The sequence below is a fragment of the Miscanthus floridulus genome, chromosome 5 (assembly GCF_019320115.1).
Source record: "Miscanthus floridulus cultivar M001 chromosome 5, ASM1932011v1, whole genome shotgun sequence".
NCBI classification, from domain to species: domain Eukaryota; kingdom Viridiplantae; phylum Streptophyta; class Magnoliopsida; order Poales; family Poaceae; genus Miscanthus; species Miscanthus floridulus.
In genome coordinates this window covers 11,936,288-11,950,729 of record NC_089584.1, presented here as the reverse complement: position 1 = coordinate 11,950,729, position 14,442 = coordinate 11,936,288, and the positions used below count along the sequence as shown (strand labels likewise).

At 44.9% G+C, this 14,442-nt stretch overlaps 1 protein-coding gene and 2 pseudogenes across 1 annotated transcript; all 3 read right to left on the bottom strand.

Moving 5' to 3' along the window:
* Positions 1-60: 60 nt before the first annotated feature.
* LOC136451534 (NADH-cytochrome b5 reductase-like protein) lies at positions 61-4,627 on the bottom strand (annotated as a pseudogene).
* Positions 4,628-8,400: 3,773 nt separating this feature from the next.
* LOC136451533 (probable prolyl 4-hydroxylase 7) lies at positions 8,401-11,535 on the bottom strand (annotated as a pseudogene).
* A 199-nt stretch (positions 11,536-11,734) lies between these two features.
* Positions 11,735-13,134, bottom strand: LOC136451532 (zinc finger CCCH domain-containing protein 1-like). The gene is made up of 2 exons (XM_066452225.1): positions 12,301-13,134; positions 11,735-12,188 (listed from the first exon to the last, which is right to left on the bottom strand). The coding sequence occupies exons 1-2, from the start codon at positions 12,806-12,808 to the stop codon at positions 11,926-11,928; spliced, it is 771 nt and encodes a 256-aa protein (XP_066308322.1). The 5' UTR covers positions 12,809-13,134; the 3' UTR covers positions 11,735-11,925.
* Positions 13,135-14,442: the final 1,308 nt, after the last annotated feature.

Here is a 14,442-nt window from a genome sequence, read left to right as displayed (position 1 = left end):
ATGCCACGGCACATTCGGACCAACAGCGCAGACCGCAGAACTTGAGCGCGACCACACGCAGCATCCAAGCACCTTTACTACTGCTGAAGTGCTAATGATTGCCACAAATGGCTGGGTTCCATCTTAACAACATACTAGAATTCACTGCAACTGTCGACTAGAACTCGATAGCTTTATCTCAAGTGCCAACATACTAGATTTTTTGGTAAACAGCGCAGCGTGGCATCTGCAGCGATCAGCTCAATAACTCGCAACCTAGACCTAGAATTCTCAGATGAACATTATTTATTACAAAAGGAAACAAGTCAAAACTGTTTCCAGTTCAGAGCCAGACGCTGCAAGTATGTGTTTTATTGACTGCCGGGCAGCAAGTATGTGTATGTCAGCAGAATCTACTGTCTTCTCAGAATTTGTATACCATCTCTGTCGTGTATCCTAAGTCTTTCAGAATGCCAGAGAGCTGCACAACACATAAACCAAAATTGGATTAACGAAACAGTAACATGGTTACAGAAAGAAGGGCAATAGAAGCATAAACGGAAGGCATGCTCCAGTGGAATGTGAATCTAGTTTGTTGTCTTAGTTATAATATAAGCTTCCTCAGTAGGTGCCGCCCATATTGTATTTCCATAAAACAAAAACAAAAAAAATCCAAGTTTTCACATTTCAAGTTAGTTGGGAAGAAAAAAAGGTGTATCACTATATCAGTATGTTTTTCAGTTGTCCTACCACTGGCTTTCTTCAAGCATGTCAAATTACAATGCTCATAAACTACAACCAGCAATAAAAATAAACCAAAAAAAATCCACAATACCTCGCCCTGTGATCTATCCTTGGCCTTGTCTCCAGATATGTGATTCATCATTCCTGGTGGACCACAAACCTGAATAAACAAAAATCATGAAACAGATGCTATTAACAATTCAAGAAATGAAGATGATGTTGAAGATCATAAGCAACCTTAAGAGCATCTCCAAGAGTTCCCCTATCCAACCTTTTAGGGTCAAAATTAAGGCTTATGCAACAAAAATCACCCTCCAACAGCCCCCCTATCCAACATCCTATATTTAGTGGTATGGTATCCTAAGTCACCCTCTCTCTCCCTCAAATACGGGGTCACATGTTATCCACCCTATATGTTATTTGAGATAGAGAATTGTTGGAGGAAAAATTTAGGAGGGATTTTTTGTTAGGATGCACCTATATGGTGACATAGGGGAATTAAGTTTACATAAACAAAATTAATCAAAATGACTTTGTTAAAAACACAAATATTCAGAAGAAGAAACTCCTCAACAGATATGTCATGAATTCATGAAGTACTCACAAGAATCAGAGAGTCCTCCAGCAGGGCCTGGCAAACCTTTCAAAACCATGTCCTTTGAAACAAAACCAACACCACCCCTCCAGTCAGTTGACGGTTTATCAACTGTATAAAATACCTGTAATTTTTCAAGGACAACGTTACACATACACAAGAAAATTATCCATGTCCCTGATGTACTACTCACTGCAATACCAACCTTGAAGTTAGGATAGCTACTGGCAAGTCTATCCAGTTCTCTTTTGAGCAAGATATCATCTGGTGATACGTTGGCATAAATTAATGAGACCTAGATATGAATAAACAGAATAAGAACATAAATTAGAAATTTAGAATACATATGGGTAGAATATAGTCCACCCTTAAAACTGCTGTTGTTGCTTGAGAAGATTGCGTGAAAATAAAGACATCAATCTGCTCTGGTTTCTGGCAGAATGCCTACTGAGGCATGTGGCTATGTGAACATTGAAACAATGCTTTCTCAGAAAGACGCTAAAGCGTAGCTAAAATGCATGAAAAGAACCAATTTTGAAGAAACTTCAGAGTTTGTGGCGCTAGCTTACCTGAGTGTTGTCATCAGGGTTTTTGAGGATAGCCCTGACAACCTGCAGCATTGGTGTTATACCAGTACCACCAGCAATCTGGAATCAAAGGCATGCACATTATTCAACAGCTATAGTATGGTTACAGGGTTCCTCTCTAATCAAGTAAAACAAACCTATGAGCTAAAAAGAATTGAAACAAATACATGAATAAATTATCCATCGTTATCCTTTCGGGGATGAATTCAAAAGGTCAAGAACTAGGTCAAAGTTGAGGCTTATCTTACCATCCCAATTTGTTTTTTCATGTTTGGGCTGTATCTGAGCTTTTCAATGGGCCTAGCAAAATCATAAAAAGCTTGAGTGACAAAAGGCAGCAGCATATACATAAAAACCAATACAATTTTCATGTCATAATACCCTTTGACTTCCAGAACATCTCCTGGCTTCAAACTTGCAAAATACTGACTCATTTTCCCATCAGGATAAACCTGTACAGAGTACAATTAGCAAAAAGAAAAAGAAAAACACAAATTATGCACACGAACAGAAATCAAATGGCAGACCATTATTCTATTAGTCCTGATTCCATTTCCATGACCAACTTAAATTGGAACTATAATGATTTATAAGACAATTACAAGTTCTGGAATTTATAGAGTGACTTTTTAACATACCTTGATCAATAGGTCAAAATATCCTTTAGAATCTGGATCAGAGATAGGTGTGTACCTGAAGGAAACATGATATGATCAGAGAAAATTACAAGTATTGCTATACTGGAGATCAGCTTCCATTTATGCTTCTTTCTTATTTGTGCTAATGCTTTTACATCAAATAATTAAGTTCCAAGAGGGCGTTCAGGTAGATGGCACTTTACACTATGCATTTGATTCATTTAGCATAGAACTTACGGTCGAATCACAAATTTTCTTCTTCCCTCAACTTCCTCACCGATAGGTGCCCTGCAATGAATTCATCTCAGGTAGTCAACACACAGGATAGGAAGCATACCAACTGCTAAAATGTGTGCAAATGGTCTACAAACCAATCCAGCCTCTACTCTCTAGATAAGACTACCAAATTGCTAAAAGGATTCACTGAACATGAACAGACAGCAGAGAACATCAGCCTTTTGATTTGAGAAACAGAAACGGCCATTTTGCTTTGCACAACTGTTATTCGTAAGAACACTGGCTTCAAATAGGATAATAGGAAGCATGCATGTATATAGAATTTGGAAGAAGAAATATATATAAGCACAATTTATTCAAATTCGACACAAAAAGATCCTCCCAGTAAAGACATGACGCCTTGCAGTGACAGCGATAAGGGCTTCCCCTAAAAAAGACACGACACCTTGCAGTTGAAGAAGATACCTTGTGATGAGGCACGAGGCAACATCAAGTCCCAGCTTAGTTGATGGATCAAATGAAAACCTACAAGACAAAATTACTTGCATAAGCCTCACATTGAAGCAAATAAACTCTATAAAACTTAAATAAAGGAGAAGCCGCTAGCATGGTACATACGAGAATCACTGACGAAAACAAAATTCAGCACTTATATAAGTGTACCGCACAAGATTAAGATAACCCACACAGTAAAAGCATAGCCACATATTCCGTCAAACACAAGATAAAGAAGTATTCCTGGAGTGATGAAATTAAGGAAGAATTTTTTCAATAGTTACCTGAATAACTGCGAGTTGTGGCTAACCGTTGCCTTCTCTTGGAGCTTGAACTCTAACCACTTATCAGAGTTAAGTGCTGAAAAACAAGACAATGTTCCATCAAGAAACAAGTAAACAACACTAACGACCATATAATGTAAGCATGAGAAGGAAAAGTTCATCAGTATGCCTGAGACTATCTAAATTTTGTAACCTTAGTGGTGGTTTATAAATGATAAAAGTAGGGAAAAAAACAGAGATTAACCATATCTGTGTAAACTTATTCATTGTAATATGTAACATGAAAGAACAGACCTTATGTAGGGTGCAACGATTTCACTATACAGCAACATGAATACTAAAATGCTTGAACTCTTCAACTAATGTAAACTCTAGGATTTGGGTTGCCTCCAGCAACACATGTGACCGTGGACAATCATTCATAACAGCAATCATCACTCTAGAATAGCGAAATTCCTCTAAAATTGATATGTTCCAGTTCCATATTCCAAACAATGTGGAAGTGGAATCCAGCCGCAAACATCATTTTCAGCTCATAAAACCACGCAACAAACCAAACAAGGTTTCATAGGCACACACACATAAATATGATCAATCCCCACATCAACGAAACCTAGATCGATTAAATTTGGAGAGAAAGGGGGTTGCAGCTCACCAACTTTCTCAGCGGCTTCGCCCTTCTCCTCCAGGTGCGCCTGCAATCATCCGGCACCGTTAGCCAAGCCAAAAACGCATCACATCTCATTCAGAAATCAGCAGTGGCTAGGAACGGAGGAAACAAAAATCGGGAAACGAAATGGGGGGAGCAGCAGGCAGCTCTCAGTTTCGTACAACGGTGGGGGAAGACGAGGCGTAGAAGAGCGCGGCTCCACCGCAGGCGGCGGCGGCGGCGGCCCCCAGCGGGCCGCGGCCGCGGTGGGTCCCGGCGAGCCTACGCAGCAGCAGCGCCGCCATGGCGACTGGCGGAGGAGGTGAGAGGTCTCGTCGAGTGATCGATCCGATCTGACGGGAGCGAACGGACCAGCAGGGCAGCAGGGGGTTTTTTCCACACTACAGTGTCCGCTTTGGTGGTGGTTTTACAAATGGCCGAAGCGATACAAGGGAGGGTAAAGTCAGGACTCAGGACCGCACTGAGAACATTTCGGTGACCCCTGCAACCTGCATCGGCTACAGTGTAATATTTTTTTTAAAAAAAAATGATAGGAATGTAAACGTCAATAGTAACGTATACGGATCCCTAAGCTGCCTATAATAAAACATCAAAGGATTGTCTTGATAATATAATTAGATGTTGAAACCGTCGAATTATTTAAAGATTCGTGCCGATGTAAACCCTAATATGACCACCTCTAGCGCATTCCCCCTTCCTTCCAAACAAAATATCAAAGGATATATTTGTAATTAAAATGAATACTAAAAGATTGTTATGATATTATTAGATTTTGAAACCATCGAATCGTTTTGAGATTCGTGCCAATGCAAACCCTAAGACCACCTCTAGCGCCTTTCCCTTCTCCCTCCTAACATAATCGCGCCGCCGCCACTCCTCTTTCTTTGGTACACCCCACACCCGCCCACTACCACCATAGCCGCAGCTGTAAGCTCCCCCTCTTAGCCCACTCTTCCTGCTACGGTCGTTGTCTTTGCCTTCCCCATGTGTGTCGTCACATGACGTTTAATTCGCTACACTTAGTAAGTATCACTACCATCTCTTCGTTGTTGTGGATCTACTAGTCACTTGCTTCTCTGACGTCCAACCTTCTAACTATAGGTAACCACTTTCCCCATCTTAAGGATCGTTGCCATGGTTTATCGCTGTGGATCAGCCTTATTCATTGCTTGGTTCTCCGTCGCCATCCTTCTGATTAAGGTAACCACTTTTCCCCATCTACACTACTACAAAAAAGATTTTACGAGGCGCTGCCCTTTTATTATCCGAGGCGGGTGGGCTAGGCAGCCGCCTCCGTTAATCGGTGGCAAGGCCGCCGGCCGAGCGCCCGCCTCGGTTAAAGATTAACGGAGGCGGGCAGATTTAGCTGTTTGTCTACGTTAATGCTCCAACAAAAGCGATCGCTAAATAACCGCCTCATATAATCTATTAACGGAAGAGGTCTGCCTCCAAAAATGGAGGACCATTTTTAGAGCCGAACTGCCTTATAAGGCCCGCCTCCGTAAATATATCGAGGCCCACCCAAAAGCCCATACCATACCACATATCGGGCTTATATAAATAGCAAGGAGTTAGGGTTTCCTGATTTATCTCTCTTAGCTCCTCCCTCACCGCCCCCTCCTTTCCCCGTGCACCCTCCTTCTCCTATGCACGGCGGCGCCCCTCTTTCTCTCATCCCCGATGGTGCCCCTCCCCCTCAAGCAGGTAGTGGGGCCCCTCCTCCACCAAGCACGGCGGCGGCGCCCCTCCTACCCGAGCAGGCTACGGCGGTGGTGCCACTCCTCAACTCGAGCAGGCTGCGGTGGCGGCGCCACTCCTCCACCGAGAACGGCGGTGCCGCTCCACCCCCAAATGGCGGATCCAGCTCGACGACACCCCTTCCCCACCCCCCGACGGTGGATCTGGTGAGCGGTGCTTCTTCCCTACCCCCGACGATGGTGGATCTAGTTCTGGAGAGGCGGATCCGGTGGTGGTGCGACCAGATCCGGTGGCAGAGGCGCGGCGCAGGGCTCGAGCCTTCTCCGGCGTGGTGGTGGCGTGGGGCTCGATCCTTCTCCTACGATGGGCAGATCTGGCTAGTGGGCTGGGAACGAGCTCGCCGACGGGCTCAGGAACGGGCTCGGCGGTGCTCGTTAATAGGTTAACCGAGGCAGGCAAAGCAACTGCCTCCGTAGGTCTATATTAACGAAGACCTTTGGACGAAGTGGTTGCAATGCCCACCTCCGTTAACCGATTTCACCTGCCTCCAGTAAGTTTTTCTGTAGTAGTGCTAAGTGGCATCTTCGTCTAGTAGCCAGTGTTCTAACCAACGCTATTAGGCGCTCGCCTTGGCGAGCTTATGCGCTAGGCGGAGGGGCACCGCCTCGCCTAAGGGGGTAGGAAGAGGATAGGCGGCGTGTCCCTAGATCCAAAGCTCTGTTGCTTGAGGGAGTGACAGCGGGTGGCGTCGAAGGCAACGAGCGTGCCCAGGAGGAGGCTAGCGGCAGGGTGGTGGGCGACCGATGGCCGGTGGGTGATGGGAGCGGCTGGGAGGAGAGGCAGAGGCAGCGGGCGATGAGCATGGCCTGGAGGAGGCAGAGGCAGTGGTCGACGAGCACGGCTAGGAGGAGGCAGAGGCGGCAGGCGACGAGTGTGGCCGTGCGAGTGGAACTGGGAAGAGGCGGATGGATAAGGTTGGTAGTGGGTAAGGTGGGCTGGACTCTTTGATGGGCCTTTTTTCCCCAATCTAAGCCCATTGTTCTGGTTTATTCTTTTCTTTTAGATGCAATACATGTAAATGTATATGTGCGAACTGATCATAGAATCAATTGGTTAGGTTCCTTGTGGTGAAACCTACCCACCTGTGTTCAAGTCCTCAACTTGGCACGGGTGCTTCGCATTTTTCCAGGATTTATTACATGATTTAACGGCGCTATGCTATCAGTAGTAGGCGACGTCTCCATCGACAGCGAGGCGCTAGTGGTGATTTCGTGAATCTCGAGATCTGCCGGCTCAGTCATTCGAAGGTGCTCATAAGGGTAGGGTGTAGGGTTTGCATACGTGTGTTCATAGGGGTGAGTATGCGTGCATGTTATGGGCGTCTGCGTTTGTACCTGTGTAATTCTAAAAAATATATAAATGTATATGTGTACAAAATGCCTTAAAACGCGTAGGCTCGCTTAGGCTCTAGACATAGGGTCAATGCCTAGCTAGCGCCTAATGTAACCTTGCATCTAGCATATCCATCGTTACCTAAAAACATAACTTCTTGTTCTCACATATTTCACCTTGATTGAATTTAGGTTTGATGCTATGTTCAATGTTTGAGGTCTAACATGACAAAAAAAAGTCAGATGGCCTAAGATATTTGGACCAAGAACCACAACCAAAGGCGCCACAAAGGTACGTGCTATACTTGAATTTCATACTTAATTTTGTGGTATGTAGTCACTAGAATGTTTTTCTCAAAAAGATCCCTTTTATTGTTTGTCTAACAATCACCTAGTTATGGCCGGATTTTTGTTGATATTTTGATTTGGGATCAAATAGGAAACATCCAGATTTGGCAAGTATTTGTTATGGTGCACGATTAGATGTCTAGCTAACAAAGATGGATTGTCGGAAACCATACTGAAATTTCTCTATTAAAAAGTTAAGGCTCCGTTTGAAAACGCTAGAATAGAAATCGTACAGGGAATTCACAGAAGTTGTTTAATTCCACAATAGATAAAACACGGGATTCTGAAAAAGAAATCACAAGTTTCAAATGAGGCATAATAAAAGCAATCAGTCACATTGTGTGTCTAGAGCAACTGCAAAGTAGACATGAGTCAAGTCAGGTTTAGGTCCGGCCCAAAATACCTGACAATTTTTTTGCTAGCTCGAGCACGAGTGCACGACATTAAGTCTTTCTTTGCCCGCGCCACCAAACATACATCGAGTTGGGTATTGAACCTGACCCGATGATTGTTGCGGGTCAAAAATCATGAGTCTGACCCACCTGATGCACCTAGTTGAGATGGATTGGATCAGTTTTTTTTTCTTTTCTTTTTTCGAGGCCCATGGTGAGGTCGACTCCAAAGTCCAAAGGGTGTAAAGTATGAAGCGTCTGTTTAACAAAAAAGTAACACATAAAGCTCACACCACAAAATGACCAAATTATCCATTAATCAGAGAACCCTGCTCACATGTAACTCTGAATCAAGAACCGCATTCCACAATGCCTGATAGAACAAAGTTAGCGAGCGACACATTATTTATATATATATATATATTTTGGGAGGAATAATCAATCCAAAGAACTCAAAACTATCCAAAAAACTTAATTAAACATCCAGACTCAGGTAGTGTTTGGTTTGAGTTCCAAACTACATTTGCTGACAAGTGTAAAAATAATCTAGCACCATGTAACTTTGTTGAGCCATCCTCTGCCTACAACAATCATGTTTCTACTCAGGAAAATCTTGAAACACTCAGCACACACGGCAGCTCTTCCGACAACTCCCATAGTAGTCTGGAGTTCCTATCATAAATATCGGATTCCTGTCACATTCCCCACCAGCAGCCCAACTGACTGCATCTATCGTCTTCATCTGTGCACTCATCTTCGGACACCAATGAAGATTTTGGAGTATCAATCTTTCTCAAATGGATATGTTTTATGGCCAGCCATTCCTCACCTTCGAGGACAGAACACATTTCATATTGGCTATCCTTGTCTATTACTCCATCAGGCTTTAAATTGAATAGCAGAATTGCATTCCCCTTGACAGGCTGTACAGCATAACCAGCACATTCAGATGGCGCTGCTAGCTCAACTTTGGTGCCCTTAAGCTATAAACATAGTTTGGTATAAGAACTTTTCTTCCATACATCAGTTGAAATATTAAAAAAAAGAACAAATCATGCATAGAGTAAAAGCACATAAAATTCTGGAAAGGGGTCGTCACAAGTAGGTGCAATGGCAAAACAATATTACCTCAGATCTGGGGAAGGCAGTTTCACCACCTCTCTTGACATCAGAAAGATACATCAAAACTGTCACAAACCTATCATGGCCACTGCTTGATTGAGGTTCATAGTTATTATAGTCACTTTTGTTCACCTCATACTTCAAAATCTGCATACTCTCTCCAAAATCTGAAGAACACTAAAAATTTCAATATCCCAGCACACAGAATGCAGGTTTACACAGAATTACAAAAGAGTAGATCATGATCATGTAAACCAAGTGGTACCTTTTGGAAGAAAGCTCCATACTGATATCCTATCTTCAATTGTTGAAACAATTGTGTCCTTCATAAGGATGATAAGATATATAATAAGATTAAAACCATCTTTCAATTTAAAAGCAGAACAGTCCATGAGAAAAAGACAGTAAATTCAGACTTTCAATTATGCTGATATGTTAACATCTATGATATACTACTGCAGATTGTAAATAATCATGAAGAAATACACATTTATTTAATGGGTTGCCAACCAGAAAGGGGCAGAATTTCAGTTTCATTTAACTGGTGTCTGGTAACGTGCACATTTGTTAATTATCATCATAGCTCACAGATGATAATTTGATCACAGACAAAATACTCCTACTAAATTGTTGAACAAAGAGATTCAATGTCTCTATGCATGAACTTTTCTACAAAATCCTAAAAGAACCACTCATCAGAATATCATGAAATGAAGGTTAGGCTCACTTTGCTATCAGCCATGAACACTTCGATGCTTGCATCCTGGGAATTATTTCCAGCACTACCACCAACAACTAATGATGATTGCTTCTTACCATGTGCCTGCAACAATGAAAATATTATCTTCAATCACAAAGACAATGAGAACATATTGTCAGTGATAAGCAGAATGGAATACCATAGATATCAAGTGGTCACACTCCATGTCAGAAAGAAAACCTTCATACAAGAAGACCCTGAATTAAGGTAAGAAACAAGGTACTCCTCCAAGTAAAAAAAAAGGCAGAAGTAAAAAACAAATCAGGGCCATATGATTTTCAAGGCAGAGAGATTTCCAGGCACAAAATTATAAGTATCCAAAGATAAGATATTTCATGAACTGCAGTCAGGATAATAGATGCACTGTATTCAACATGGAAACTAAATAAGCTGTTGGTTTATCAAACTATAGAGGGCAGTGATGAAATATACCTTGGATGCCAAGATAGTCGTTTCGATTTTGAAGAATCAAAACCAAAATGTATCGTTGCAGAGGAGCCATCTGTAGAGTTCACTAAATTTCGTCCTGTGATACTCAAATCGAATCTGTAAAAGAGAAGTAAATGAATTACACCAAAAATCTTCGGGAAACTTGAAAAAATTAGAGAAGTATGTTTTAATGCATCCTTATTAGCTCAGGTTCCTGTTATCTCCTCTGTTATTTCAATTCTACATTAGTTCTTTCTACCCCAGTACTCTTGATTTCCAAGCTATCCTCCTCTCACATTTACAGCATATATTAGCTTTCTATCCCATTTCTTCCCCATTTCTCACTTTCATTGTACTTTTAATTGCATTGCTTGTCTGTCTGCAGTTGATTTCGTACTGCCTTTCATGTTCCACTGGTCATTTCTTACACCAATTTAATCATCTGATGTGGTCACCTCATTCATATCCCTAAAAGGGCAGACCCAGTGCCGGAGGCTCCCACATGAGTGGGGTCTGGGGAAGGGGAAAAACGAGGCAAGCCTCCTCGCAAATCTGCGGAGAGGCTGCTTCGAATCCACGACCTGGTGACTCGGTGAGACAGCTCTCACCACTGCACCAGGCCTGCCCTTCTACCTCATTCATATCCCTAATTAGCTAAAAAGATGAAAAACATCAACATATATTAGAGGCAATATTATGACTACCCTTCAAAGAACATGTAGTTAATTGGTTTGAGCAGGCATAATAATTAGCAACATTTCCCACAACAACAAACGTTGCATAAATGAAGGGGAACTCAATTACATATGCTATCCTAGAAAACAAATCAATAAGCCCACCCCAACTGGTTTCTGAAACAACAGCTGTGTAGATCCAAATCCGTCAGAACAAGAGGCATGAGAAAGAAACTTACTTGCGGGAAGAAACCAAAGTGCAGGGCGGCGCAGACGCTAGACATGCTGCAAGAAGCACCAGTAAGGCTCCAATCCCAGACCCCATGATCTCCTCTTCCCTTCCCCCCTGCTGCAGGCTGCAGCTCTGCAACCCTCTGCCCCTTGTCCTTGGGATCCAATTCCACTCCCCTGCAAATTGACAGATCCACAACTCTCTCTGTTCCTCTCCCAGTCTCCCCTTCTCTCTGACTGCCACAACACCACGCACTCACGCAGCAAGAAATGGCGTGGGAGCCCAATGGGCCGCGTCAAAACCATGGAACCATTTGGCCCAAAGGCAAACAGAGGCAACAGAGGACGACGGACAGCTAGGAGCGAAAGCAACAGCACAGCACTTAAAATTATTCCAGTCTTATGAAAGTAGAAATGATGGCAGGAATGCAGAGGTCTGATCAGGCGGATTACATGCACGGGTTCAGCAGGAAACGAGGTACATGCACGGGTTCAGCAGAAAACGAAGTACAAGCGCAACAATTTCAAATCAGTTCAAATCAAAATAGCAGATTGCTCAGTTCTTTAATTATTCTGGATGTTGTCACGGTGATCAAAGGCAGGAAGGTAGACATGGCAACTTCGATCGGGTAGGTGATGCATGGTGCGCACTCAGTCCTGCTCCGGCCAGTCGCCGTAGATGCCGCTCATCTTCTTGCGGCTCAGGAGCTCCAGTCGGGTGACCTTGCGACGACGGCCCTCCCCGGCCACGTCGGCAGGAACGGACGGGAACGACCTTGTGGAAGACGGTGCATAGCTGCTGCTGCTACGGTGCGCGGCGGCCGCGGACCCCGGCGAGGAGTACGCCTTTGCATACGGCGACGCGTTCCTCAGCGCATGCTCCACAGACCTTGGCCCCCCAGGGAAGGGCATCTCTGCGCCAGAACACAGGGAGGACGAGGTAGATCAGGGCACGATCCGCGAGATCCGGGAGCGATCGGCCGCCATGCACACGTATAGGGAGGTGTGGAGCGAGCGCGCACGTACCTGCTGGGGAAGCGTGGGCGAAGGCGCACCTATCCCCCCGGTGGCAGGCCCCCGTGTCCCTGAACTCGAAGCACACCCTAAGGTAGCCGCCGCCGCCTTGGGAGCCGTCGGCGGCGGCACCAGGTGACGACGACCGCGGCCGCAGCGGCGACCTCCGCCGGATGAGCGAGGTCGGCACGGGCAGCGGCGGGCGCAGCTCGTCGAAGCCGTGCGCGAAGGTGCACCCGTCCTCGTACGCGCACTTGCCCGCCTCGAACTTCTCGCACAGCCTAGTCTTGTAGTACACCTTCTCCGGCGGCTGCGTGAGGTCCAGCCCCAAAACCCCCGGGTCCGCCCCCGCCGCCCCCGGGTCCTGCTGCTCCCGCTCCATCTCACGCTTCCGCTGCAGGTACTGGGGCTCCTGCTGCAGGAACCTCGGCGCCGCCGACCCCACAGGCAGCACGATCACCCCGTTCGGCGCCTCCCAGTGGCCAGCACCAGCGGCGGCGGCGTTGCCCTCGCTCTCCATGGCCTCGATCCGCTCGATACCAAACCCTAGGCCTAGCGCTGGTAGTGTGATCCGAGCAGCAGCCGGACGGACAAAGGCCGTAGATTTGTGCCGAGACACGAGGAGCCGACGGCCCGGGGGTGCCGTGCCGTGCCGAGTCGATGCAGGCAGTGATGATTTGGGGCCTTGGGGGCCGGCGCTTCCCGTGGCAGTCGGAATCGGGTCACAAGACCGGGATTATCTGCTGGCTGGCTCCAGATTGGACGCGATCGATCCGCCGGATCGAGCATTTGGGTTTGTTTGGGGTTCGTTCCGGCTCGATTGAACGCGGTGCGAGGCACGCCGGAAATGGAAACGCCTCGTCGGCTTCCGTGCCTTCGTGCCCGACGCGTGGGGAAGGTGGGGGTGTGTTGCCGTTTTTGCGTTGGCGGCGTCGGCGAGCCGCTGGGCCTGGGCTTCGGCCGGCCCGGAACATAACCAAGGGGTACATGGGCCCTGCGTGGTCGTTGGGTACTTGGGTCCAGTAGGTTGGCCTTCCTGGCCTACCAGGCTATACCCCTGCTGCACACTATGCCGGGTCAGTAGATGTAGACTCGGCCCAATTCTGGCTTCTGAGTCAGGTGCCCTTTCAGGCCTAGTTAAATGCTAGTTTATAATAGTGGGCCTTCTCGGGCCCTTAGGGTCATGCAATTTCACTACCACATCAAATGTTTTATTCATGATCAAATCCAATATTAGGGTTGTTTCATCGTACCCTCCCTTTCCATAATTTCAGGTTTATTTTGCAGGTGCTAGGGCTTTGGTCTATAGGTGTCAGCTTTTCTATCTGTTGGGCCCTAGCAGTCTTGGTCTCTTGGAGGCGTTTGATCTGAAATATATCAAAAGCTAAACCAAAAGATGCAAGACGTACGACAGGACAAAAGAAGATCGAACAGCAAATCCTAAGGCATCGGTATGTTAGTTTTCTATATCTTATGAAAGTGCACTTATAACTGTACATAAATGTGTAGGAAAACCAATTTACGTATAGGAAACATGGAAGTTGCAGATGAGCCTTACTATATTTGGAGATTGATGGCCATGCATCTTAGCGATAAACTTCACATCTACATTGTTAGATAAGCTATCATTAAGAACATGTACATCTTTATTATTACCCCTTGATTTAGGTGCTAAGGGTAGCTATCTAGCATATATTGCTTCTTCTTCTTCAAATAGCATTGCTTCTTCTTAGCGGTATATACGAGTATCTCTTAATTCAAAATATTTATTTTTCTCACTAGAAATAGTCCTAGTACTAGTAGGCAGTAGCAAACCTTAGCAATCATGATATGCATGCTAGCATTAACACACATGCTCGGAGCAACTCAAGAGGCTCTTGACATCCTTTCGTATTGATAGGATTATAATTTTTTTTTGGAAAAAAAGCACTCCAACAACTTCTTATTAATTAGATCCTCAAATATTGCCATCCTCGTTTTCTTGCTAGCCAAAGATAGAGAGCGGGGATAACTCTACAAACTGCGCACAAGATATAGATAAGTTGTTGGAAGATGAAAAGATATAAAGAGCAATTTTTATTCAAATGGCTCTCCAAATGAGGATTTAGAGAGTGACTTTAAGAAAGCCTCTTGGAGATGCTCTTAAATCACTTA

Bases quoted from the DNA above. Each gene is read 5' to 3' on its own strand.
- LOC136451532 (XM_066452225.1), bottom strand. From the start codon at position 12,808: ATGGAGAGCGAGGGCAACGCCGCCGCCGCTGGTGCTGGCCACTGGGAG. The intron at 12,189-12,300 runs GTACGTGCGCGC...GTTCTGGCGCAG, and splicing joins CGCCCACGCTTCCCCAGCAG to AGATGCCCTTCCCTGGGGGG.